Source organism: Scophthalmus maximus, chromosome 8 (genome assembly GCF_022379125.1).
Source record: "Scophthalmus maximus strain ysfricsl-2021 chromosome 8, ASM2237912v1, whole genome shotgun sequence".
NCBI lineage: Eukaryota > Metazoa > Chordata > Actinopteri > Pleuronectiformes > Scophthalmidae > Scophthalmus > Scophthalmus maximus.
In genome coordinates, this window is record NC_061522.1 from 23,550,655 (window position 1) to 23,577,140 (window position 26,486).

Below are 26,486 nucleotides of genomic sequence, written 5' to 3' on the forward strand. Positions count from 1 at the left end.
TGTCCTCCAAGTCACTGCTCCATGGTTATGAAGTGACTGTGTCTGACCTGGCCCCCTCTCTTTTCCCCTCCTCCCTGTCTGACACACACATTTGACCCCTTCTCCTTGGCTCACACAGACCCACTGGACAGGTGAATTTTTATCACCCCACGTCAAACTGTCAGAAATTCATAACTAAAGATATAGTTCACCCGTGAATACATTTCTTTCTACCACATTTGCGCTGCTCCAACCCATATGTCTTGTTGTGAAAACTATTTTCGCAGCTGAAACTATATTTAGCTCTATGTAATATTTGACTTGAGGCAACATCCAGGGATAGCCCTCGCTTACAGGACGGTCGGGACTACGGGGACGCGAGTCACGTCCTCGGAGTCTCCAGTTACGCCAGACTGCCGATTCAGAGATCACGGGTAGAGGTGGGGGACGGTGACAGGGAAGATGTTGGAATGATGGAAGGAGATAGAGCAACACGTAATGTGAGAAGAGATATATGTGTGTTTTAGGGGGCCTATTACTTGCTTGGGTTTGATGCAGACATTTCTCAAATACCCTGCATGAGCCATGTGCACACAGTTTGCCAGTGGAAATGTCAAGGGATCGCCAACGTCCTCGGAATACGTCGACTGGGTCATGGATGTGTGTAAAACATGATTTACTAATATGTAGCAGAGATGATGAGATATTTCACTTAATCCATGGACGTTTATATCATTTGCCCTAACACCACTGATTGTGCCGGAGCAAAAAGTCACCAAAATATTAGAACTGATGCTCTATGAACTATGAATAACTGTGACATGGCACACCTCGGAGTGAAGCAATTTATTTCTATTTATTTATTTATTTATTACAAGCCTGTAAAATTCAACAACAACAAAAAAGACAACAGCAGTTGTTGAAAACATGTCCAGCAAAATAGAGAAAAAAAAGAAGAGAATTTTCCTTTAAATTACATGCGCGAAAAAGAGTAGGAAGAAGTCTTATCTAGTCTAAAAAAAATACAATACAGAGTATATATAAACGAACTATAAACATAGAACCTTAATTGTCTTGAAGACAGAGCAATATATAAGCATATACATATTTGCATATACACATACACATACCATACATACATATATGCATATGCACACCTACACACACCTGCTGATCAAAGCCCTTCTTCATCCCTGTACTTAGTGAGGATCATATCTTTATCATTTTTTAAAAACTGTATGATGATGATGATTATTTGTCAACATTTAAAATCATGGACTAAAGTGGCGGACTGATCAACATTGGCCACCATGAAGCCATAACTCTGACATGAATAAAAATCTCACTTTTACGTCATATATCATGTATTTCAATCCATGCACACATTGTGATCTTAGGGGGATAAGGTGATTCGATAGTGACATTTTTCGAGACATTGAATTATAGTTCTGCTGAACCTGTGCAGCCCAGTGTCGACGAGACTGAGCACGGCCATAACACACAACGAGCACAACTTGGCATTTTTGCTCCTCTGTTCATGCGGCCATCAAACAAACGAGACACAAAGTGTTGATCGGCATTTCGCTGTAAGTCACGTCTCCCTTTTTCACATCCTTTTTCTGTCAGTCGTCGTCGTGTGCCTGTCAGCCGGCCCTTGTGTGTGCGTTCTGGGCAAACCACAAGAGTGTCAGGCGTTGATTGATGTGAGTGATGATGCTTCCATTTCGGCCAAGGAGAAGAATCCAATACCCAGGGTGGTATGAAATTCCATCTGCATGCATGCGTGTGTGTGTGTGTGTGTGTGTGTGTGTGTGTGTGTGTGAGCTGAATGTGTCCACTATCTATCTATCTATTCATCTCAACTTCCTTTTAGCTTTGTGTTGGTCCCCACCTGTCCTGAAAGCAAAACCCTGCCGACCCTACCCTCCTAAATAGTCGACCAATCAATGAACAGAAAATGACTCTGCAACAATTTTCGTAGTTCTTCACTCAAGGCAAAGACACTGAGAACAGAGGAACCTCTGAGGGCAACATGCAGCTGCCAGTGTTTGTTCTGAGGTGCTGATTCAATGTAAAGATCATTTTGGAGCAGGCTGTAGTTTGAGCTGCTATAGAACTGCTTTGTGTGAAACTCACAGCTGTTTCTATTATGTTTTTCCCAGCCTATAACAATGATGCTAAGCTTAATAACATAATCAGTTCTCCAGTCTGTATAATGCAATACACACCACAAACTACAGCCTCCGACGTGATCACGCCGGGTCCCCGTCGCTTGTTTCCAATACTATTTATTTGATTTTTTGCACTCTCCAAGTAACCTTTGCGGGGCGAGAACGGTGTATTTTTTCGCAATCTGAAATTGATCAAAAGCTATTTGAGATCAACCATGTCTCAGGAGCAACCTTGAGATACTGTCAATTAAAGGTAAGTGGACTTCATTACTACTGTAGATTTCTAGGATTCGATGAACGAATTTGCTGTAGCCAGGAGGTGTTTGGATTTTGGGCATTTAAGTCATCGGCAGAGTCAAATTTAAGAAGCTGAAAATGTAAACAATATAAATTAAGTGAGCTTTAAAAGATCTTTTTAGATAAAACAACACCCCCATCAAAATATGAATACCTTTACTGGCAGGTTGGACCTAGCATTTTCTAATTTCTACGCTTCCATTTCCAGGCAACATGTTATGACTAATTATTTGTATGTAAAATTAGCTATTGTGTTTGGAAATACATTTATATATATTGCCCATCTGTAGTGCACAACTAAATTCAAAAGTCCCTTGAAACAGCATATTAATATCTACAGTGGTTTATCTACTTTATTTAGGGCAGTGATTGTGTAGCTCATTTTTGTGTGATTGTACTTTTTGTCCCCGTTGGTTCAAATCATCATTTGATGTAATAAGTTGAATGAATATTTTTTTAAATGTATTTACAGGATTGCAGATTATTGTATTTGCTATATTTTTCTAATGAATGTACACAGCAATATAAGCCTTGAGTGGATTATAGTGCATATATAGATAGATAGATACTATAGATACAGTAGGTCTTTAACGAAATACTGACACCCAGTGGTGAAAAGTAATATCAGGGTATGATTAAGTGTCATTCGACATTTTACAGAAGTGTTTAGAGTTTGACACATTTTGGAAACATATTGACCAAGATTTCAAATACCACAGGATTTCAATGAATTCCTCAACACTGATTTTAACTTTTCCAGAAATCAGTAATAAGTGATACCACTCATGTACCCCTGACATTCATACATCAATGGTCAATAACACTAGACTACACCAGTCTATTAAACTACGGGTCGTCAAATGGTTTTTCTATAGACTGGTGGGTGATTTAGGTTGGAGGGGGGGCACAATATTAAATTCTTTCATATCTCTAGCCCCTGGGAACAGTGTTCTGTTGGAAATGACTACTGGGGGCAGCAGAAGGCAGTTTCAGGAGGAGGCCTTTACCTCCATCCCAGATTCAATTCAATTTTATTTGCATAGCGCCAAATCACAACATACATTATCTCAAAGCACCTTTACATACTAAGGTAGAGACCTCACAATATTACGGAGAAACGCAGCAGTTCGCACAATGAGCAAGCACTTGGGGACTATGGAGAAAGGAAAAAAAACTCCCTTTAACAGGAATTTCCCGGACAAGCCCAAAAATGTTCAAGGTTGAAGAAATGTCTTCATACCTTGGAACCCTGGAACCGGGGTCAAAAGTAGTGGTCCTCCATCGATAGTTTGTGGGTTATTGGAGACGTTTCACCTCCCATCCGAGAAGCTTCCTCGGAAAACCTTTCACAAGAGAGAGGCGGAACACCAACAAGTCCAGCTGCCCTCAATTCAGGACCGGGTGAATCTTCACAGACATTTGACCTCAACAGTTCATAAAGGGATGCGTGGTGGCTCAATGCGTATAGCAATGGGCCACCATCGCATTGCCAAGGACCACTACGAATTATTTCCCAATTATGTTTTTGCTCTAGGGATGAATATTTTTACAATTTACTTTGTTATAATTGAGAGCTATTCAAAACACTCAGGGGTTTTGCTGTTTCATCCTTTTTTGGATTTTATTAAATGTTTTGTTCAGGGCTTATATCAACTGACAACTTATCATTTATCATTCAATGTGTGCAACTACGCTTCCTACACATGTAAGAAAGAAAGCTGTGCGTTTCCACTTCACTCATGAGATGACTCGATTGAAAGCATGACGCGAGCGACGTAGCCTCACTTACTCAGCATGTAAATGCAAGTTGTAGACAGCATATCATCGGAGATGGGACTAGATGTTCCCGCAGGAAAAGGTTTTGTCCCGTTCCAGATTCCATTTCGACTCAAGAGTGAACTCAGAAATATTTGACACAAAAGACATTTATTTCCCACTGACCAAGTTTTCCAGATGGTAGAATTCTAGTACAAAAAAAAGAAAGAAATATCACGTGTGACAATGACTTGTTTGGCTTTCATAGCTCGTCTTATCCCACCACTCTTAAATCTCAACATGTTCAGTTCAAAGCTGCACAACTGGAGAATGATTTTTATTCTAAAGAATATTGTAGGCTCAGAGAAGACGAAGCTCTAACTGAATCCAAAACTGAACAACCGTTATGTTCGACATGTTTTCTTCATACTGCTCTTCCATCCTTTGTCGACGTGACTGTGTAGAAAAAGAACTGACTGACGCAAAGTCAACGGTCATTTCAGTCACTTACAAACTACAACAAGACACTCGCAGTCTGTATTTGAAATGAAAAACTGCAGAACATACGATGAAATTCAAAAATAAAAACATGAAAACCAAATGAAGTGTGTTCATACAAGCGACAGACAGACATGAGTGACATTCAAACATATTTAATAAGTCCACTTGACACTGGCATTTACTCAGTGAGATTAGAAAAATCCAGTATCTGTATACCAACACCTCATTTACACATATGGACTTGCAGCATCAGCATTTCATTTACAAACAGCACAACAGGAAGTAGGTCCTTACTCCAGCAATGGAGGGTGTGTTTTTTTTACAGTTTTTTTCACTAGCTCAGTAAAATTATATGATAAAGAACCAGGAAGCCACATACTTAAATATTCAGCTTTTTAGTAAGTAAAATAAAATTTGAAACTTGAAAAACACAATAAAAAAAAGGAAGCTAAATAAACACTGCTCACAAGCAGACTGTGATTGAAAGACGTGGACGATTTGTCCAGTCTGACAGTCCACAAACACGACATATTCATTTTTATAACTATATGTGCAGAGTGTGAACAGATCACTGTGGTGGAGGGGGAGGGGGCGGGGGAGGAGGGGGGAGGTCAGAGAAGGGCAGAGAGTGTGGCGGCCATAGAGGAGAGGAGAAAGACGGATTGTAGAAAGATGGAGGAGGAGGGTAGAGAGGGAAGCTGGGAGGGGGGAAATGGTGATGAGGTGGAGGAGGGTACGGGCAGGGGGGAGGGAGGTACATGGGGGGCACGTCTGCGTGTGTCGACGGTGGGTGGTTGTGTCTGTGTGGTGGGTGTGTGTGTCTGTACAGTGGCTGTTGGTTCCTCGGGTTCTGGTGCCTGAATGAATGCCCTGCGTGTCTTGGTGGGAAACCCCTGCTGTCACGTTGCTGCTGCTGCTGCTGCTGATGCTGCTGTGAGGTGTTCTGGGTAATCTGGGCAGGATTATCTGGAAAGGGAGAGTAATGCAGTAATGTACCAAAAAGGTTTAACACACATCCAATGTACATTCAGAGAGAGATGAATTGTTTCTGCTGTCAGTTCTCTCACAGTGTGTGACTGAGTACCTGTGGTGTTATTGTCCCGTCGCTTTTTGGAGTTTTTCCCTTTCCTCTTTGCCTGCTTTTCTTTCTCATCATCACTGTAATCTAAGGCCTGGAGAGGGAGAGAAAGAGACGGACAACGACATTTTTATTTCATTTCCACTGAATGAATAGGAACGGCAAGTAGTCGGGTCGTGACTGATGAGAACCAATCAGGAAGTGAATGCTGTCGACTTGATCATCATCTTTTCCAAAATTCTTATTCTCTGCTTCTCCATACTACAACGCAGCCCTGGAGTTCTCAAACTAAAACTAGATTGACTCTGACGGCTCTTCCGAAAAAGTGTATGAATGCCACATATAGCATGATAAATAGCAGCACTGTGTGAATGGGTGAATATGACATGTCCTGTAAGGTGCTTTGCGTGTTCAATAAGACTAGAAAAGTGCTATATAATATAGTCCATTTATCATATAGTCTATTTACAGTGTCTCAACATGGATCACGTGTCAGGTCTACAGTTCTCTTGGCACTTACCTCTGCTGGTGGTTCCTGATCGTTCTTCCAAGATGCATCAGATCCCTTAAAACTGAAGGAGAAGCATTTTTACCACGACATATTGCTCAGAAATAAATGTCAATCCATCACATCAGAGGTGACAACTAATCAACAAGCAAGCTAGAGTATGCCGAGCCTTGGACCAAGGCGAATGGGAGCTCATTTGAAATTTGCTCTGCGGTCTGGATCCCCTCCGTTGAAAAGTGATTTCCCCCAGCAGAAGACTTGCCGGGGGAAATCACAACCGATTATCTGATAATGGAGGAGTATATACCGTGACGTGGAGAAAGTGACTTTTGTAAACACAGGGTAAAATACTCACACATCCGCATGATTAACCTTCACGCTCTTGTTTAACAGTTTCAAAACCTAAAAATTGTCCAAATAGCTTTCCACATAGACGAGTATCTGCAGCATCTCTACAGCCACGAAGAGACAAGGGGGCAAAGAGCCAGAGGCAGAATAGCATGCAGTTTGATTTCATAAGCAACAGAGCCCAGGTGACAGGTAAGACTACACTCTCCCTCCTGCTGAGAACTGCGTGCCCCTCGCGGGGAACGTGCACAGCCCAGCAGAAACGATGGCGCACCGAGGCAGGCAGGATTGTGTGAGCGATAGTGAAACTGAGGTAGGACAAATTAGACTATGGGGGCAGACACGGTGGAAGATATTAATGGGAGACATGACCTGCCATGACCCTTAGAGAGCGTGCAAGTGTTCTTATGCAGATCATGACAGATTGTCAGTGCCAATGGGTCGGCACAGGCCAGACATTTGGCCCTAGCGCAGGGGTGGGGAACCTTTTTCCTATCAAGGGCCATTTCGATTTTTAGATCATCCTTCGGGGGCCATACTAAATTATTGAACACATAACCTCTGTTGAAATGTTTAAGACACGATGTATTTTTATGACCTTTTGAACTTAATTGAAATAACATCAAGATGTTTGTGGCCAATTTTTGAGTTTTATCCATCTTATTGTTTCTTATTGGTTTAATGCTCTAAATTTTTAATAATGTCTTCTTGTTTGATTTTATCTTCACTTTTGTTAAGTAGTTTTAGCAGCATTTTATATTACGAAAGATGATACATAAAAAAATGAACTTATTATTATTATGATTATCTCACTCACCACGAAGCCAGCATGTATCACGTTGTCCTGGTCAGCTCGCGGTTTGGATAAAACCGCTTGTTGGCCAGCCAGCGTTATCCAAACATGCTTGTCTTTTTTGTTTTCGGTATTATAATAAACTTTATGTGTATACAGCACTTAGAAAAATCACAAGGAAAAAATACGCCCTTTATGAACCCAGATCTTGCCTGAGAATCGTCGCATTTTAAGATTGTCTTCTTCTGTAAAAGTTCTCAGTATATTTAATGATTAACTGATAGCATGGAATGCTAATGTAAAATTCAGCTTACTAAATTTTTCTGATTTATGACACGAGTGGGGTGACAACCGCGCTCGTCCTTTCAGCTCAACCAGTTGTAAAGACGTGCTGTATGACGCTCAAGGTTTGCCTTTTTCATTACAGCCGGCGCATCCACACAAACCAGGCACACAGGCTTGACACAATGACACGATGACAGTTACACTCGTGTTGTATTCAATGACTCAGACCATGGCCCGGAAAGACAGACATCCGCCCACTTTATGCCGGGGGGAATTAATTGTTCTCTTAAAATAATTTTTCCTGAGTTTATTTTTAGGTGGTGTATTAATGTATTGCCTCGTGGGCCAGATCACCTGAGGTTCCCCACCCCTGCTCTAGCGGGTCGAACCTTTGCCACGGGCTGCCATTTAGGCCCCCCCGCTCCATATGATCTATACATTTATGTGTGCTTACTTACAGTTTAAGTTGCTGTGTGAGGATGTATCCCGTGTACTCTTTGATGGCTGGTGCGTAATAGACGGTCAGTCCCTCCTTCAGCCCCTTGCTGCTTATCTGCTCCACAGAGTTCAACCGTAAGATGTACAGCGGACTGGACACTGGACCAAACACCTCGAACACCTAAGAACACGCACGCAAAGAATGGAACACTGTTGTTATGTGGAAACCAACAGGACACAAACAAACGAAAAACATAAAGTAAGTCTACCAGACAGCCAAGGTGCTACTGATCCACCCACCTTGCCCACAGCCTGCCTATCAGAGGTAAAGATGATGCTGTCATCAATGAGGGCGGGTGTGTCTCTTAGAGACTGGATGACAACTGCAGAGGCAGAAAGAGAGCTTTAAGACATATATGAAAGAATGGAAAAATGCTTCCTTTTCCAGTTCTTCAAATGTGACCTCAGCGTGCGTGCATGCGTGCGTGCGTGCGTGCCTACCAAGCTGCTGTATAATACTGGAGACTGTTCCCACGGGCTGCAATTCCACATCCTCCGGTAGAGAAACAGACACTTCCTCTACCGCCGGCAGCTCCTGCACACAAACAACACAAACATCTCAGCTTGTAAAGTGTGAATATGGAGGATTACAAGTGTGATGGACATAGTAATAAAGCATTTTTTAAATAATTAATTGTAGATTTGAAAGATGAATAAATAACCGTGTTAACTAGTGTATTAATTTGCCAACACTGCCAAGCAATTAATAATTTGATATTCTAATGGACAATAAACATTTACAAATTACAAAAAGCATTTACATATGAAATAATACAATAAATTATTCAATATAATATACAGTATATTATGTATATGACAGTAAACTGAATATCTTTGGTTTGTGGACAAAACAAAACATTATCTTGGAGTTTTGGGAAACATGATCAACATTTTTCGTCATTTTATGGACCAAACAACTAATCGATTAATCGAGAAAATAATCAACAGATTAATCGATTAATAGACTATACAGTAGAAGCATTTATTATTTAAATCTTAGTTAATTTTTCCCCCCTTAAAAATATATTGTTTTGCTATTAAATGTCTCCTCGTTTCCCTTTATTAAGGTAAAACACAGTTCCCCCTTAACGATCTTCATGCTCAAGTCCATGAGCTCCTTGGGAAAAATTAAGCGTCAAGCCCTGACTGATCTAAAGTGATTCATATATATATATATATACAATCCATTGACAAAACCCATAGGACCGTCCTTCTGTCCTCTTCAACAGGGAGGAGAAACACCTTTTAGAGCACACAGTAAAATCCTTGGTTGCCGTGGGCACAGACTCACCTCAGGCAGGACTTCATCTCTGGTTTTGATGGGGACCGGTTGGCTGAAACCCTCATCATCATCGTCCTCTATTACGAGGGCGGAGGGAGAAGAGGAGGATGAGGAGGAAGAGCTGTCACTGAGTAGAGAGGAAGAGAGGGTGAGTTTGTTTGTTTCCTTCCTGCTTTCTGTTATAAATATAAAAATAGTACTATACTAATTCTGGCAACCAGCATCTTCCGGCTGAAAACATCATACTGTTGTGTACTTGTGTGTGTAAATACCTGTCCGAATCCTCAGAGTCATCCTCATCGCCGTCACAGTCCTCGGTCTTACAGACTCCGTTCAAAGACAACGCCGTTGCCAACGAATCTCCGTTTTCCTCGGAAACTGTCGGTGCGTTTGATGACGGGTCTGCGTTGTCCGGAGATACGATGAGACTTCCTAGCTGTGTTGCCACGGTGACCTCCATCTCCTCCTGGGGTGGTGATGTCGGTCCACCAGGACAGACTGATTCTTCATCCATCTGAAATGTCACAAACATTGAAAATCCTTTCAGCCAGGAGGTGATTGGTAATGTCTGAACATATGAAACAAAGTTGGTTATTACCAGAAACCCACTAATAAAACGTACCTATAAAGCTATTTGCAGAATGTTTGAATGTTAATCACATTATTTCATTTTTTCCCCCACGTGGCCATATTTCTCTTCCGAACAATTGACGGCCATTAAGCAAACAAATGTACCATACAAGTTTGTAGATTATTTATAAATGTATTTCCTGTGTGTGTCCACTGTATTGATACAGTTTAACTACAGTGACATGTACAGTAGACTCGAACTGAGCTGTAACAAGTCAAATCAAGCAAGGATCCAACGTTTGAACCATTAACATGAGGACTACACGGTCAGAAAAATCGATCATCGAAATAATAATCTGGATTTCTGACCCAGAATCCAATGACATGGTGCAATGCCAAAATGGCACATGCTTGTAAAACTTATTTCCACTCATGTTAGCGCCAGTCGGCTAATTAGCCGAAGAGCTAGCCGAGACTAACAGCGTTAAATGTAATGCACACATCCTCAACGGCCGCGAGCCTGGAGTAACCCGGAGCGAACACACCCCGTAGACATTTCATGAGCAGAAGGAGCAGCATAGTGTTTGAACAATACCTGTGTCCGTTACTGAAGCAGAGCCACGAACAACCGCTGAAGCTCCAGACCTGCGTTTTCCTCGTTTCCCACAGCGTCACTCGGACCACTTCCGTTTACTAACCTTCAAAATACGAGCCTCGTTGATGGTGGTGTCGACAAGCAAAACACCCCGTGAACACTTGAATAAAAATAAGACCATATTATGCATCAGTAAAGTAAAGTCTGAAATTAAAATGACATTACGTGCTCGCACGGCCCCGCACCCGATCGGTCCAGATTTATTTTGAAATGACAAAATGTTTGTCTGTGGGTCTATGGTTTGACCACAACCCCGACCGCGTGTTCTCAACACGTGGGGTTGTGTTTTTCCGGGTGTGCGCAAAGCTGCGGCGCAGTCGAAAGTGATAGGCGGGAGACCAGACGTAAAGAGAAAAAATCTAATCATCACTGGCAGCTGGCGCGATTTACAGTAAGTTATTACGCAAGATATGAAGATATTTCCCAAAAGTGCAAGAATCGATAGAGTAGATAGGCAGAAACAGCTTCAAGTGCTCATTAAGATTTTCTTTTCTTTTCTTTTTAATCAATTCCGGGAGTAAGGTGCAGTCTAATAGGGATAGACACTAAATGACATTAAAAAAAGTCTTCCATCCCTTTATTCTGATCTTCGGTCCACGTCTTAATTTTTTATACTACACAAGACACAATAGCAGGGGATTTTGGGGCAGCTGTGGCCCCTGAACGACTTGTAAATCTGTTAAAACTTCCATTGAGTCTGGTCGTCTGCATTTTGGGTCCAAATTATAGCTCAGCCCTGAACTCTTTTTAAATACAAAACCAGAAAAACTGTCTGTTCTCAAAGGGTTCTTGAATTATGTGTAATTAATATATCATAAATATTTCATTATTATTTAATATTATTATTATATATTGAATATAACTTAGATGTTGTACAATGTAATATTTCTTGCATTAAGTGTACATTTTAAGAAATGTAGTGGGGATTTCCTTTCAGTTTTCTTGTGATTCTATTTTTTGTTTTTTAAAAAAAGAAAATGAGAATCAAACCATTAAAAAAAAATCGCTCATTCCTTTATGACCATGGCAAAAAACGTCAACACATATATCAATTTTAATTTTTGTATTTAAAAACAAAAATCAAATAACTATTTAAAAAAAAAAATTATACCCGTTTCTGAAAAGAAAATCCAATGACCAAAACATAGACTACAAAAAAACAACAACAGAAGAAGAAGAAGAAATCATACTTACTGTACCTTTAAGAGGAAGATTTCAGTGAGGAAGTGAAAAAGTGACTTTCGATTCTTGCATTTGTGTCCCTACCTGCCCGCTGTGCCTCGGAAAGAGGAAGTGAGCGGCGGAGAGTCAGGAAGACACTCGGTTGGACACATAGCTGGTCTTTCTGTGTCCTGTCGGTCCTGTCTCTAAAGGGGGGCAGACGTCTTTCGCCGCGGAGCCCCGTGAGGAAACCTGCGCAGCGGACACGGTGAGTGGAAGCTCATTGGACGAATCAGCGGAGCCCGGAAACACGCCAACCGTCCCAACACGGGTCCCCATCGGCCACGGGGACGTGGGACAACACGACGGAGGACACAGAGCAGCAATATCAGAAACTACCAGGACCCCCCCCCCCCCCCCCCCCCCTCTAAATATCTCTTCTTAATGTTCATTGTTAACAAGTTGATGCTCGAATATGTATCAGTGACCTGGGCCAGTAGCCAGGGAAGTATGCTGCGACATGTTGACATTCATATCCTCTTTTTTCTGACAAATGTGGTTCATAGTTACAGATAGGCCTGTCACGATAAATACATCAATCGACTTATCGTACGAAACATGAATATGAAATCAATAATTTGGTCTTGACCTCAATAACAGCCATTGTGTGTTGAGAATGAGAATGAACGTCAACAACAATCTCGCTGCTTCTGTCCTCGTCGTATGATTAATCAAACACTGTTTTGGTCGATGAAATGTCCGAAAATATGGATTTCTTTAGTATTTTTCCAAAATGTTGGATAACCTTTCTCTCCGTGTTTCTCTCCTTCTAAATTCAGCCTCAAAAAATGGTCTTCAAAAGGATGATAATATCGTTTATCGCAATAACTATATATATCAACAAAAAAGCAGTTATCATGACAGGCCTAATTACAGGCCGATTAACGATGGGAAGGAAAACAACCCCACAAGTGCTCCTTGAAAAGCATAGTTAATAGATGGTGTTCCTTTAAAAATTTGGTTTGTAATAACGCTCAAGGGTCAATTTGACCTATGACCTGAACCCCAGACTGCTGTGGTGGTGACGATTGCACTGTCTCACTGTGTGTGGAATTTAAGTATGTCAAAGAAGACTGTTTCTTAATGCGTTAGACAGATGAATGATCCAAGAGTTGTAGTCAACTGAAGATGATTACATTACACTTCATCAACGTCAGACTGGATTGAATTGTGAATGGGGAGATGCCACAAAAGTGGGAAGGGCTTTGTCAGTTACTCTTTCTGCACAGGCAGGGTATAGTCTTTTGGACAGGAGAACAGGAAAGGGTTTTCAATTTTTTCTACCCCCCCATATTTCTATTAAATATTTGTGATATTCATTGTCTTTTTATAGATATCATAGTCCGATGAAAAATATGTCTTTGTGTGCCACGGTGGTGCATGTTACCACGTGGATATGGGTGGAGGCCAGAATGTGGCAGTGCACAAGCTCTTCAGCACAAATATATACAAACACATATATTTGCCACACATTTATTTAGTGTAACAATAACAATATATTTTTTAATATCACTCAATCTTTTATATTGTTAATGAATTGATCAATTATGTCTTCCATTATATTCATCAGAAAACATTTTGAAAGGATTCTCATCATTATTCCCTGAATCCCAAGGTAGAGCATTGGCAAAAGTGGGCAACCCCCGCCCTGTCTCACCACTATAGCAAATATTGATTTGCACTAATAATATTATTGTGAAATATTACAACCCTCCTTAACATGCTGATGTAAAGTTTTGAAGATGGTGTGGGTCAGAGCTCAAAAAGAAAACCCAACTAAATTATCTTCATCAATCTGGTTTCTTTCAAAATCTCAAACAAAGATCCAGACTTTCTGTCCTCAATGCTGAACAAATTCCCAAGATTCAAAATTTTCACCCCACATTCCTTCAATTCCTTCTTCAGCTTTTCTCTACTAGTTCTCTCTATCGACAGATAACACTCTATACACTTTCTTCACCCCACACCCACAGCTTCTCACAGACAAACCCTGGGTGCCCAATCCTCAGTCTTGCAATAATCTGTTGCTCATTATGTTACATTACATTACATTCATTTAGCAGACGCTTTTGTCCAAAGTGACTTACAATAAGTGCATTCAACCAACGGAAGCATTGATAGTTTCTGTTGTCCCGATGTCAATGGGGAGCTCGCTCCACCATTGAGGAACCGGGACAGACGGGGTTTAGATGAGCGCCGGCTGACTCTGGAAATTTATCCCTATTACTCTCATTCCTCTCCCACTTTCATCTCTATTCTGTATAGATGACGTCCTTTGTTTCTCTCATCCCAATGTTTTTCCCGGGCCTTCGTGATGTCAGTCCTTACTAACGCTTTAGCTTCCACATCCATAATTCTCTCTTGTATCAAAGTCTGTTTGGCTAAAGAAGCTGCCATCTATTTCCCCATCGATGCCTCTGTGAGCTGGGACCTTTCATAAACCTGTCTGCTGTTTCTGTATTATGCCGTCTGCATAGCTTTTCAATATATTTTTGTAAAAAAGTGTATCTGGCCTGCTCTGGGACGACTTGGACTGCAATGATAACCATGCAGCTAATGAATCACTGTCATCACACCAATGCATGATGACATCTCGGTTGGCTCTAAAGTGGGATACCGTAAACATTTAAAAAGACACACAATAGAAACTAAAAGGCATACAAATTCATAATCTAAGTCCAAGTCTTTGAAGAGGCAAGAGCAGCAGCATCAGTAGAAAATGGCAGTGCACTAAAAGTCTAGCAGCAGCTGCAGGTACATACAGCCCATGTTTGACTGTGCTTTTCATAGTCATGTGGAAGTGGAGAGATAGAGGCCACAGCTCTGGGGTAAGAACTGTTCTGTTTGCTTTGGCTTTGTTTGTTGACTCAACCTTCTGCCAGAGGGCAGTGTTTCAAACGAAGACTGACCAGGATGTTTAAATGTCTGTGTAGATATTGCGTGCTCTCTTTGTGAGCTTGTCGTGGTATATAGTTGTCCAGCCCAGGGAGCTCCAACCCGATGATGCCCTGAGCCCACGCGATGGAGGCCGTGCAGTTCGACGGCCGTGCAGCTGGCGTACCACACTGTGGCGCTGTATGCTGCGTGCACATCGGACGTGCAGGGCATTGTCGCGTTTTTCTGCTCGCACGAGTTTGGTCGCAAGCAAACATTTGCGCTTATTTGTGCAAAAGTCTGCCCGCTCTTCCTCCCACTTTCTCCGACATCATTTGAACAAATGCACGCAGACAAAGACACGCGCGCACGCAGGTAAACATGAACGGTTGAACGAAGAAAAGGCAGACGGGAGCGCCACTGGAAGGCTGGGGCTAAAGCTACTTCCCCACTTCCTCGTTCACTTTCTGCCGAGCCCTCTCCTTCTTCACACGGTCACGATACAAATATAAGTCAGGATGGCGTCTATTGTGCACCTGTAAAAAGTTCAGCAGCATCTCCTGCCGTCGCTTGGCCTGTTTCAATTTCCCCAGGAAGAAAAGTCTTTGTTGAGCCTTTTTACCCAGTGGGGTAGATATTCTTACCAACTCTGACTTGCTGCGGTCGGTCGGTAAAGAAGTCCATGACCCGCAAAGAGCACAAGGAGGAAGCGAGGCCCAGGATGTTCAGTTCTGTGACCAGCTTGTGGGCGGTGACTGTGTTGAATGCAGAACTATACCCCTTAAAGCCTTCCTACTACATAACACTACCTTTTGTCTCCTCCACTGAAATTCTAAATCCCCTTGAATATGACCATCTCAACCACCCTGATCTTGCCTTGGACTAGTGTTAAATTCCTTCCCCCTTTTCCATTGGGTCATGTCGACAGGAAAACAGTGTTGAACAATATCACTTACACTTGAGACCACATCATTAATTGTAATGCATTGGGCTGATCACACCACCATGAGGAGTTCCATATCTACCTTGTACCTGGTAGATACTGCTGTTCCCCTTTTAACCTGAATAGATCTATTCAATAAAGAAATCTTTAATCCGATTAAAAGTTCTTCCTGTTATCGCCATTTTATGTGATTTAGTCATCATCCCTCCTTTCATACCATATACACCTTCTCTACCTCAAAAAAAGACGACCGTCTCAGCAACAGTCCACCAATCAGACCTTAACGCAAGAATGGATAGAGAGTCGCCACTTTGAGTGAAAGGCACAGACTGCTCAGAGTTTGCTGAATTGCATTTGAAGGACTCTGGAAGCACGAGGCAAACGATTCTCAAAGCAGCAGATACTGAATTGTTGGCTTTTTATGTTTAAAAACTAATTGCCTTTAATCAACTGGGTGGCATAATTCAGATGTATCCAGCCTTAGAATTGATGTGGCCTGATGAGACTCCATCTCATTAAGCTGTAACATGTTTCAACCCTAGTCCCTGTTGGTACATCAGGGATTACATGCGATTGGCTGGTTTTGGGTCCAGGAAGTGCAACTAACCGTCAAGTAATCCCATGTATAGTTGCAACTAAGGATTACTTTCATTATCGATTAATCTGTCGATTATTTTCTCGAATAATCGATTAGTTGTTTGGTCCATAAAATGCTGAAAAATGTTAAGTGTGTTTCCCAAAACCCCAAGATGAGGGTTAGGGTTAGGGTTACCAAAGATATTTAGTACACTGTCATAGAGGAACAAAGAATTCACATTTAACAAGCTGATATCAGAGAGTAATTACTTTTTTCTCATAAAAACAATTTGAACCGATTAATCGATTATCAAAATAGTATGTGATTAATTTAGTAGTCGATTACTAATTGATTAATCGATTAACTGTTGCAGCTCTAATCCCATGTACTACTGCTCTTTGGTCAGCAGATGGAGGCAACAGATATAGAAGAGCACGGTGAAGATGCTGATTTTGAGGCGCCTCCCAATGGCGGCATGAATGAACTGCTGCATGTGGGACAAGAAGAAAACATTCAGGGCCAGGTGAGCTCAATCGTCCTGTGTTTAACCACACAACAGCCTCCACTATCTTTGGGTTTAAGGTGAAAGCTGACACACTTCACCGCGGGTGAGAAAAAAAACCATTACCCCCCGTGCTCTTATCAAACAGTTGCAGACACCCTTTTCCCCCCCCTTGTTTTCTTCAGATGGAGGAGTTTTTGGGTCCGCATTCAGAGTACAATGAGGAGGAGGAGGAGAAGAAATACTACAGGAGGAAGAGGCTGGGAGTCATCAAGAATGTTGTCGCTGCCAGTGTCGGAGCCATGATCGTGTACAGTGTATATATGGGTGAGTTTGGCAGAGATATACAGAGAGGGAGAGAAGCACTCTTGCATATGTTCTTTATAATTTATTTTGTGTGTGTGTGTGTGTGTATACGTTCTACAGGCCTTCTGCAAATGCAACTGATCCTTCATTATGATATGACGTACCGTGAGGTGAAGTACAGCAACCTTGGCCTTGAAGATATCGACCGGAAGATGTTGATGGGCATTAATGTCACACCTATTATAGGCCTGCTGTACACCCCTGTTCTCATCAGGTACACCCACACACCCACACACCCACACACCCACACACCCACACAAACACGCACACACACAAACACGCACACGCACACATCCTTGTTCATCCCAACTACATTCTTTTTCTACCTTTATCTCTCTTTCAGATTTCTAGGCACTAAGTGGATGATGTTCCTGGCTTCAGGAATCTATGCACTCTTCGTCTCGACCAATTACTGGGAGCGTTACTACACCTTGGTCCCATCAGCCGTGGCCATCGGCGTGGTCATTGTGCCACTGTGGGCCTCCTTGGGAAACTACATTACAAGGTGAGAAACAGGACGTGGGTGATGATGTTTCATCAGCTGCCACAGCTCGACCTCCCTGATGTTAGAGTGCACAAAGCACACTGAAGGTCGAGCCGCATGAGTGGCTGGGATTTCATTCACCAACTCAACCTTAAAATCTGCAGTCAGACATAAGCGTTAATCTCCACCATTTATTACATATATATATATATATATATAGTAGTGCTGTCAATCTATTAAAAAAATAGTTGCTGTGATTAATCGCAATTAATCAATTTTTTTCTTCTTAAGACTGAAGTTTGTATTAATGGATATTCAAATGTAAAATGATTGAATTAATGTAGAATCAACACAAAGGGAGTATTTAAATTCTAATAATATTGTTTAATAGCATCATTTTAACTTTGAGCACAGATTCTCTCCTGTGAAACCATCAAGGCCAACTGGCTCAGGAGGTAGAATTGGTCGTCCACCAACCCAAATGTCTGCGCTTCCATCCCAGCTTCCGCCAGTCCGCGTGCCGATGTGTCCTTGGGCAAGACACTTAACCATAAATTACTTTTCTGGCAGTGTATGAATGTGAGGAAAGAAAGAAGCTTTCCTGTAAAGCGCTATATAAATACAGTCCATTTACTAACTGAGGCCTCGCCGACGTTTCTTAGATATCTATCAGCTAAACATCTGGACACTTAGAGCCCGTCTCCTTTGTGAGCTGTGTCGTCACACAGGTCAGCCGCCACAGGAAGTAAACAAAATGCAATGGTGTTAAATTTTTCTAACCCGTTAAATATTTTACAATTAATGCAAAGATTAGCACGTTAATATTGACAGCACTACAAGCTGTTTTCTATAGTTGAATACAGAAAGAAACAAATAATAGTAATGTATGTAATGGTCCATACACACCTACTCCCACATATCCACAGTTAAATGTGTTTTTTAAGTGAATGAGTCTGTGTCTGCTGTGACTTTGTCTTGTCCCACCGAACACGTGCAGGATGGCGCAGCAGTACTACGAGTACGTCAACTACAAGGAAGAGCACGTGCAGGAGCAGAAAAAGCTTCCAAAAGGAGCGTGCCACCGCTACATCATCGTCTTCCAGTCAGTTTTCCACATCATCTTCTTCGTGAGTCTTCAGCCATATTTTCCTTCACCAATGCCTCATAATTGTGTTCTTTTTAACATCAGAAACATGTGTTGTGCTGCTTTAGAAAGAAACACACACTGATCCCTGTCTTCTCTTTCTTCCTTGTCAGCTGAGTTTTGTCTTCGCGGAGTTCCCCATGCGTCTTGTCCTCAACGGCCACCTGCATAAAACCAAGCACATTCTCTTCAATGTCAAAGTCTGCGGTAAAGACACCTCCACCTATGAATGATTATACACAAATAACCCTCAGGACAATGGTGGACGAGGATTCATTCCTTTCTATCCAATGAGTTGAAATCATTTGTAAAGTTAGTGAACTGCAGCCGCCGTGGCAACAAGACACGACTGTGGGATGATGGCAGTGATAAAGTAAAACTTGAGTTTGTAGGACTGAAACACGTCGGCTTCCCATCACCTCCGTGTCTGATGTGTGAACCGTCCTCCTCCTCCATCAGGTGCAGCAGTCAGTGGTCTGATCCCGGGCTTTAACACCACGGTGCTGACCAAACTGCCCCGCTCCATGCTGCTCATCCAGGTGGAGAGTGTCCTCATGGGCTTCGCCTTCCTGGCCATGATCGTCGTAAGAGCTCCCCGACGCACGCACGCACGCACGCACGCACGCACACACACACACACACACACACACACACACACTGATCATAAACAGAATGCGTTCTCGCCTTTCTCCCGAACAGGTTGACATGCGTAAAGTTGAGCCTCAATTTTTGATTTTTTATTACCGTTACAGGCCTACAGCGTTTGCGCGACGTGAAGTCATGTAAAGCGTGACCCGTGAATTTAATTACATTTTTGTAAGTTGCGGTTGTGAAAATTGCTGTTTGCTGCTACCCACAGTTCCTTGTCCTGTGTGGCGCCGCCTACCGGCCAACAGAGGAGATTGACCTCCGGAGCATCGGTTGGGGAAACATCTTCCAACTGCCTTTCAAACACCTGAGGGACTACCGCCTGCGGCTGCTCAGCCCCTTTTTCATCTACAGCGGCTTTGAAGCGCTTTTTGCCGTCACCGGATTCTCTCTGGTACTGTGCCGTCAGTGGAGTTTGTTGAGCAAACAATAGTGTAACTTTAATGTTCATCACTTATTTTTGTTGGTGTTTCTGTAATAATAAGAAAATCTTTTTGTTGTTTCATCTCATTTCTTTCATTTGTTCCCTCCCTCCACAGTCCTACGGTGTCTGCATTTTGGGCCTGGATAGGTTGTGGCTCCTCATAGTCGTCTATGGCCTCTCCTGCTCCGTCTTTTCCTTCCTTCCCCTCTGCATCCTACGCCTCCCACGCTGGACGTGTCTGGCGAGCGGCGCCGCGGTGCACTTGGTGTTGCTGGTGGCTCTCCTTGCTTTCTCTCTACAACGTGACCGGGACCTCTCATACGAACAGTATCTGGGCCCCCTGCTAGTGATCTCCGTGCTGTGGGGTCTCGGCACTGCCCTGAACAAGACGGGCCTCAGCAGTGAGTAACGGGCTGCGGTCGAGGGGTCTGAGAGTACCGTGCATTAACTTTGTTCGCACATGGCATGAACTTTTGTTTGTGTGTGCGTGTGTGTGTCAGCTGTGCTCGGAATGCTGTATGCTGAGGAAAAGGAACGTCTTGACTTTGTGTACACCATCTATCACTGGTGCCAGGCCATCGCCATCTTCATAGTCTACCTCTGGTCCCACCTGCCAATGAGGGTACAGTATGAGACCTGAAAAAAAAACGACAACCACCACTTTGGATCTGGATTTTACAGGAACAGTTTATATCTTTTTCTTTTGTTTACTTGTGTGTCGTCCCCGCCCCTCAGGCCAAACTCTCTATCCTTCTGGCCACTTTACTGCTGGCCTGCTACTGCTATTGGGTGATGGAGCGTCGACTGGCCAGTGATGTGCGCCCAAGACTGCCTCGCATCCCTCGGCCACGGCACAAGGTAACCGGTCACGGTCTTTTCACACAGTGACTCCGGCCGACTTTCACCTAATCAGATTTCATTGTTTCATGGAAAGATTGCCCAGGAAGAAGGTGTCCTAGCGTAGTTAATGCACCAAATTGCAGCCAGGAGTTCAGTTGCCGTTGAGGCTAGTGGCGGTAAAGTGGCCCTCGTGATACTGTTGGGCGTTCTTGTGACATAGGGAGACGCACCATGAGTCAGTATGTGCCATGTGCTGGAATTTCATGTATCTGACTGAAAACAGGAAACCACAGGAAATGAAAAGTTGACTGAACAGGTTTTTGCAAGAACAAGTGGGCAGCCATTGGTTTATTTTGAATTTCTTCATGCACTATTACATATATAAACTATGGGAACCTCTACAACTGCTCTCACTGTGATTTACTGTTTACGTGGGAAAAACATATTAAGTGAGCGAGAGTACTTGGAGGTGTCAAGTCCAGCATTTTTTTTATGTATTGGGACATCTCAGTGTAATATTATTATTTTTTATGAAGTGCTTTGACTGTAGAGTTGCTTTATTGTGTTTCATGTTATGCTTGGTTTTAATTACATGCAGACCTGTCATAGCTGATTGGTGGATCAGTCATTTGAAATAAAAATCATCAGCAACTAGAACTGCACTCAGTAGAGAACATACCACCAAGGCCTATCATGCCAATATTAAACAATCCATACCAAAATTGAATATGTTATTTTTTGGCCTCTGTCCCATCCTTCCTCCAAGTTTCGAGAAAATCCGTACCGTAGCATCATTCTACGTCAAAGGATGAAACCATAACCTCCTTGGCGGAAATAATTATTTAGATAATCCATTTGTTGAGGTCCTTTTTTAAAGCAGAAATGCTAAATTTCACCCAGATATAACTTTAACACAGCGTGGATTTTCTGCTTTTTTCTGTCTTATATGATACTAAAGTGAATATGTTTAGGTTTTGGAGTGTCGGTCGGCCAGAACTGGCAATCTGATGGCATCATCCTGGGCTTTTAATACTTTACAGAAAAAATAATCGGTCCATTTTCTTACTGCATGCCTCCATTCCATATTCCATAATAACTATAATAGCGAGAGGGCCGAGAGATCTTTTTTGTTTAAAGCTTTAACAGTCAGTTCAGAAAAAACGATTGTAAACCTGACAGACTAAACCGTCACAGAATCACACCAGAGATCTGAGAGATCTTTAATTCTGATTCAGATAAGAGACTCTCACACCATAGCATGTAAACACTTAATTCACTCATAAAGAAAAATCTCCATAGATCTTGTGCAGTGAGATTGGAACTGCTGCAAACAGTGATTTGTCTGGTACTATACCAGCCCCCAGTGGAGGAAATCCTTTTGTGAAAAAAGTTTAATTATAGTTGTGACTAAAAGGCGACTACAAAACCATTTTGACTTCAGAGTGAGTCATTATTTTTAACCTGCCATTTGTGTTCGCAGGTCAAAGGGTACCGCTACCTGGAAGAAGACAACTCAGATGAGTCAGACTCTGAGAGAAGTGACGATGACGAAGAGCTGGACAAGGAGAACGAAGGGGATGTGGTGGAAGAGATGGGAGCAGAGGACCGGGAGGAAAGGGTCCAAGACGGAGGGGCCCAGGGAGATGACTCACCCAGAGCCAGGAGGAGAGCGGCAGCGGGTCACGGCCACAAGCGCGAGGACGTGCACATCAAGGAGGGAGAGAAGGAAGAGCGCTAGGGAGGGTGAGAGGAAAGAAAAAGCAGGAGAGAGGAGGCGAGATGGTGGACGGATGACAGAGGTACGCGAGGGGAAAAGAGTTCAAAGATGCTCTGGATGCTGTTGTGTTCATGATTCCATTTATATTTTTATACTAAGTGTTGTTCTTCATTCTTCACTGAACAAAATGTGTTTTATAAAATTAGCTTTCGTTCAGGTATAACCACAGCAGTCCTTCAGAAGGCTCAGTCTCAAAGTGTTGCACACACTGGATATAACCAGTACGACTGAATGCAACAACAATACATGTGATTTTCTTTTGCCGCAGTTTGTGGCTCATATTTGCCATATATACCCATTATTATATAAGGGATTGTAATTGCTTTTGTGCTTCATTATTTAACAAACTTTGTAATATATTAACTGGTCCGATTTCAATGCGAGCACACAGCTGCAAAAGAAATGAGGAAGTGTTTTTCTAAGTTTGGTTGCAGGTGCAAGTTATATTTGTTCCTCTGCCTTTGTTTACGTTCAAACCCTTCTTTCTGAATTTAATTGAAAATGTGTTTATTCCGAACAAGTGAAGAAAAAAACAACAAGGAAAAAACAACAATGAGAAAATGATGAAACAAGTGGACAGACATAGAAAAGTAATATTCACCAACAATGAAAGCATAAAGCAAAAGAAACTGTCCAACACTTGCTTTTTCAAAAGAAAAGTGGTGAGAAGAAGAAGAACTTATCAACTTCTGTCAGAGGAAACAAGCTAACTCAGGATCCCATCAGAAGCTCCGACACACGTTAGTTTCCTTTCGTGCTGTCTGGGAGGAGTTAAAGTACGATGGAGTTTTAGGGCCATATTGAGAGAAAAAATTGGAGACTTTGAGAATAAAGTCATAAATTTATGAGAATAAAGTCAAAATATTTTGAGAGTAAGAATAAAGTCGTACATATGGTCTCTGTGTTATTTTAGTGGAGAAATGTCAGAAGAGCAGTGCCGTGCGTTAAAATGAGCAACATGGAGAAACTTTGTGAAGCTGTACTTCAGTTTAGGTTTCTCACATAAGGAGATAATTCATCTTTTGGCACATCAGCACCACATTACCATCTGCATCAGGACTTTGAAAAGGCTCACGCCTGAGTTGCTGTTTATTTCCGTAATATAATATTAAATAAAATGTTGTTTTCTAGTAAAATCACAACTTTATTCTCGTAAAATGATGACGTTATACCCATGATATTTGGAATTTTTCCTCAATGTGGCCCCCTGTGGTCTATTATTTCTGGGTTTTTTTCTTTCTTTTTTTTCTTGGTGTTATTACTAATGTGAACTGTCTCAGTCAGACACACTTTACAACACATTAGTCCCCAGCCATGCCAACAGCTCTGCTTCAGAGAGGTGCTGTAAATGCTAATGCCAGAATGCAAACGCGCTCACCGTGCCAAAGTTAACAGGCTTAGGTAACAGGGTGTTACCTTCAGGTTCTGTTGCAGACATCAAAAATAATAAATATAATAATATAAAAGCCCTGGTACGCAGCCGTTGTTAGGTGAATGTTGTGGCTTGTTTCATATGTTTAGATAAGGATGGTAGTTATTTATAATTTCATTTTTTTGAAGATCCGATATTGTTTGTATTTTCAGTCCGTAGCGGAAAAAAACATTTCCCATAAGCCTTGACAGAAGAGTCCACGAGTGAGTCGATGGGGTCCCGACTAATTCAGATGTGTCTGCAATGACAGCAGGACAATGTGTCCTGAACGCTGCATGTGTTTGTAGACAGCAGAGGTCACGACCATAGACTATAAAATAATGGACATAGGAAAAGTGAAGCAGAGGGCGACTCGACTAGTTGCAGAAAGAAGTCTTCATACTTTCACTCTTGATTTTAAGCGTCAGTAAAACATTTTCGTGAGGAGTTTATGGTTCAAGCGCAAGGTTCAAGTCTTCTTCAATACAGCAAGATGTTCATTTAGTAAATTATGCTCCCAAGTATAAAATAGACAATAAAGCACCGTATGCATTGAGGTGTGGATACTGTATGATGATGTATTTTATATGACAGGTTGGATGGTCGTCTCTCCAAGAAAGACGTGATACTCACTGGTATCTCTTCATCTATTGGGGGTGCTTGTTGGAAAACTTCCATCTTACCTTACTTTGTCATTCAGAGGGACTTTATCAGACTCGCTGGGTCTGAACTTGGGAAAACTGCGCCTGACTCGTGGAACAAAATACAACACTTTCTTAAAATCAACTCACTTGTGCCTTTTGGACATTTTAGAAATCTGATTTTGGACTGCCAAACTTCTACTTGTAATTGCTTTACATAGTTGTATTTCTCTTGCACCCTGGTTGTCCCGATCAAATTGTTTTTCCATTTCGGAAAGTTTTAGTGCCTTTCTATGCTCTTATGATGGTGTTGCTTCCTTTTTGTTGTTTTCTTTGTCTTTGTAACTCGATGTCATTGTAAATGAGGGCTGCCCCTCAATGATCTCTCGAGTATAAATAAAGGTTGACGGAATGAGTTTGCTGATTAGCACTTCACAGAGAGTACAGCCGAAGCTGATGCCATTTATTTTGCATATATTTAATTTAATTTAATTTATTGGGATCTCCATTAGCTGGGTCCATACCCACAGCTATTCTTCCTGGAGTCTGCTCAACACCCGTGCATCTAGACATTGCAGTGCTATAACGACATAAAACAACAATCACAGTAAAAAACTCAACACAACGCAGGACCTATTTTATATTATTCACAGAATGTAGGGATAAACATATATAGATAAACACTACATCGAACATCATTGGTCGGACCAATCATAAACATATGTCAACATTAACAAAAACCCTTAATGAGATTATATATTTTAATGGGAGTGGCAGCACTGGCAGTTAAATATTAGCAAATGCAGAGAGCTGCTCAGCTAGGAGATGTTTTTTCATTGATATTCTGAATTGATTTTTGTTACTTACTTGAATGATTTGTCCAGGCATGGTGTTAGGTAGTGTGAATCTGCCCTCCAGACATTAAGAACCAGTTTGTTTTTTGTTACCCATTACAACGCTGACTAGTAAGCCTTTCTTTCAGCTGTGGGCTCTGCCATGTATATTGTTGAGTCATCTGCATACATCGCTGTTTATGCAATTTTTTTTAAGGTGAAATGTATGAATTCCACGACTTAATGTTCAGAGAAACATCCATTAAAGTTCACTGTCTGTTTCCTATTTGCTAAACAGCTTTCTGGCCAGAGCATTGCAGTCGAATTGAAACCATAACTTTTCAGTTTTTGTAATTACAAATTGTGATCAATTAAATCAAGTTCAACAGCACAGCCCCTACTAAATTCCTATTTTTGATTTATTTGTGCATGTTACAAGTCTGTATTTGACTGACAAATAACATTGTTTTTGTTCAAAAGCAATTTTCTTCATGATCTTACTCAGAGCCGGTCGACTGTTAGGACCACTGAATGGTACAGTTGCATTCTAAGGTAATTGAATGATCTTGGCAGTTTCCCCCACATTTTTCACATGATCAACACATGACAGACTGGAAGGGCAATCAAGTTTGCTACCAATTTCAACGGTTTCGTATCCAAATTATGTGTTTCTATCCAATCAAAGTGGAGACACTTCAGTCTGGAACAAAGTGAGCTTGAGTCACGCTGCTAATGATGCAAACAACCCGGGAGGAACTTGGTACAACACACAACAATGTCTTGAAACTGCAACTTGTACACATCAGGGTCCCTAGAAATGCTAATGACTATTGTATATTTTGTGTAAATTTGGTTTAAAAGATATAATATAAATTTTCATGTACTGAATGCCAACTCACAACATACCTTTTCTTTAAACACTGTAAATAATACGAGGAACTATGGCTGAATTCCTTTTAGCTCCCTCCGTTTCAGGGTGCCGATATTGTGCATACTGGGCTCACTGGGGGCGCATGAATGAAAAGGTCAAGGTGTCACCTTTATTGTTATTAGTATCACAGATGCATTAACTACTATGAAG

General features: G+C 41.8%; 2 protein-coding genes across 6 annotated transcripts; one reads left to right on the plus strand and one right to left on the minus strand.

The window, feature by feature from the left end:
- Positions 1-4,354: 4,354 nt before the first annotated feature.
- On the minus strand, positions 4,355-12,130 carry naf1 (nuclear assembly factor 1 homolog (S. cerevisiae)). 4 transcript variants are annotated; one of them, XM_035637048.2, is made up of 10 exons: positions 11,987-12,130; positions 10,661-10,820; positions 9,768-10,009; positions 9,505-9,622; positions 8,655-8,748; positions 8,454-8,536; positions 8,174-8,334; positions 6,302-6,353; positions 5,788-5,875; positions 4,355-5,669 (listed from the first exon to the last, which is right to left on the minus strand). In XM_035637048.2, the coding sequence occupies exons 3-10, from the start codon at positions 10,007-10,009 to the stop codon at positions 5,272-5,274; spliced, it is 1,236 nt and encodes a 411-aa protein (XP_035492941.1). In that variant the 5' UTR covers positions 10,661-10,820; positions 11,987-12,130; the 3' UTR covers positions 4,355-5,271. The 4 variants fall into 4 exon arrangements, with proteins under 4 accessions (XP_035492941.1, XP_035492938.1, XP_035492940.1 ...); XM_035637045.2 differs by having other exon boundaries at positions 11,920-12,058; XM_035637047.2 differs by having other exon boundaries at positions 11,915-12,050.
- On the plus strand, positions 12,009-25,796 carry unc93b1 (unc-93 homolog B1, TLR signaling regulator). Of its 2 annotated transcripts, none has more exons than XM_035637031.2 (13): positions 12,009-12,149; positions 16,745-16,858; positions 17,023-17,164; positions 17,264-17,417; positions 17,547-17,708; positions 18,685-18,814; positions 18,945-19,038; positions 19,291-19,415; positions 19,691-19,873; positions 20,019-20,304; positions 20,404-20,525; positions 20,639-20,761; positions 22,224-25,796. In XM_035637031.2, the coding sequence occupies exons 2-13, from the start codon at positions 16,745-16,747 to the stop codon at positions 22,479-22,481; spliced, it is 1,893 nt and encodes a 630-aa protein (XP_035492924.2). In that variant the 5' UTR covers positions 12,009-12,149; the 3' UTR covers positions 22,482-25,796. The 2 variants fall into 2 exon arrangements, with proteins under 2 accessions (XP_035492924.2, XP_035492925.2); XM_035637032.2 differs by having other exon boundaries at positions 12,010-12,149; positions 16,742-16,858.
- Positions 25,797-26,486: the final 690 nt, after the last annotated feature.

Bases quoted from the DNA above. Each gene is read 5' to 3' on its own strand.
- naf1 (XM_035637048.2), bottom strand. From the start codon at position 10,009: ATGGATGAAGAATCAGTCTGTCCTGGTGGACCGACATCACCACCCCAG. The intron at 8,749-9,504 runs GTGAGTCTGTGC...GTTTGTGTGCAG, and splicing joins GAGATGAAGTCCTGCCTGAG to GAGCTGCCGGCGGTAGAGGA. The intron at 8,537-8,654 runs GTAGGCACGCAC...CTGCCTCTGCAG, and splicing joins CAGTATTATACAGCAGCTTG to TTGTCATCCAGTCTCTAAGA.
- unc93b1 (XM_035637031.2), top strand. From the start codon at position 16,745: ATGGAGGCAACAGATATAGAAGAGCACGGTGAAGATGCTGATTTTGAG. The intron at 17,709-18,684 runs GTGAGAAACAGG...GAACACGTGCAG, and splicing joins TTGGGAAACTACATTACAAG to GATGGCGCAGCAGTACTACG. The intron at 20,526-20,638 runs GTACAGTATGAG...CCCGCCCCTCAG, and splicing joins GGTCCCACCTGCCAATGAGG to GCCAAACTCTCTATCCTTCT.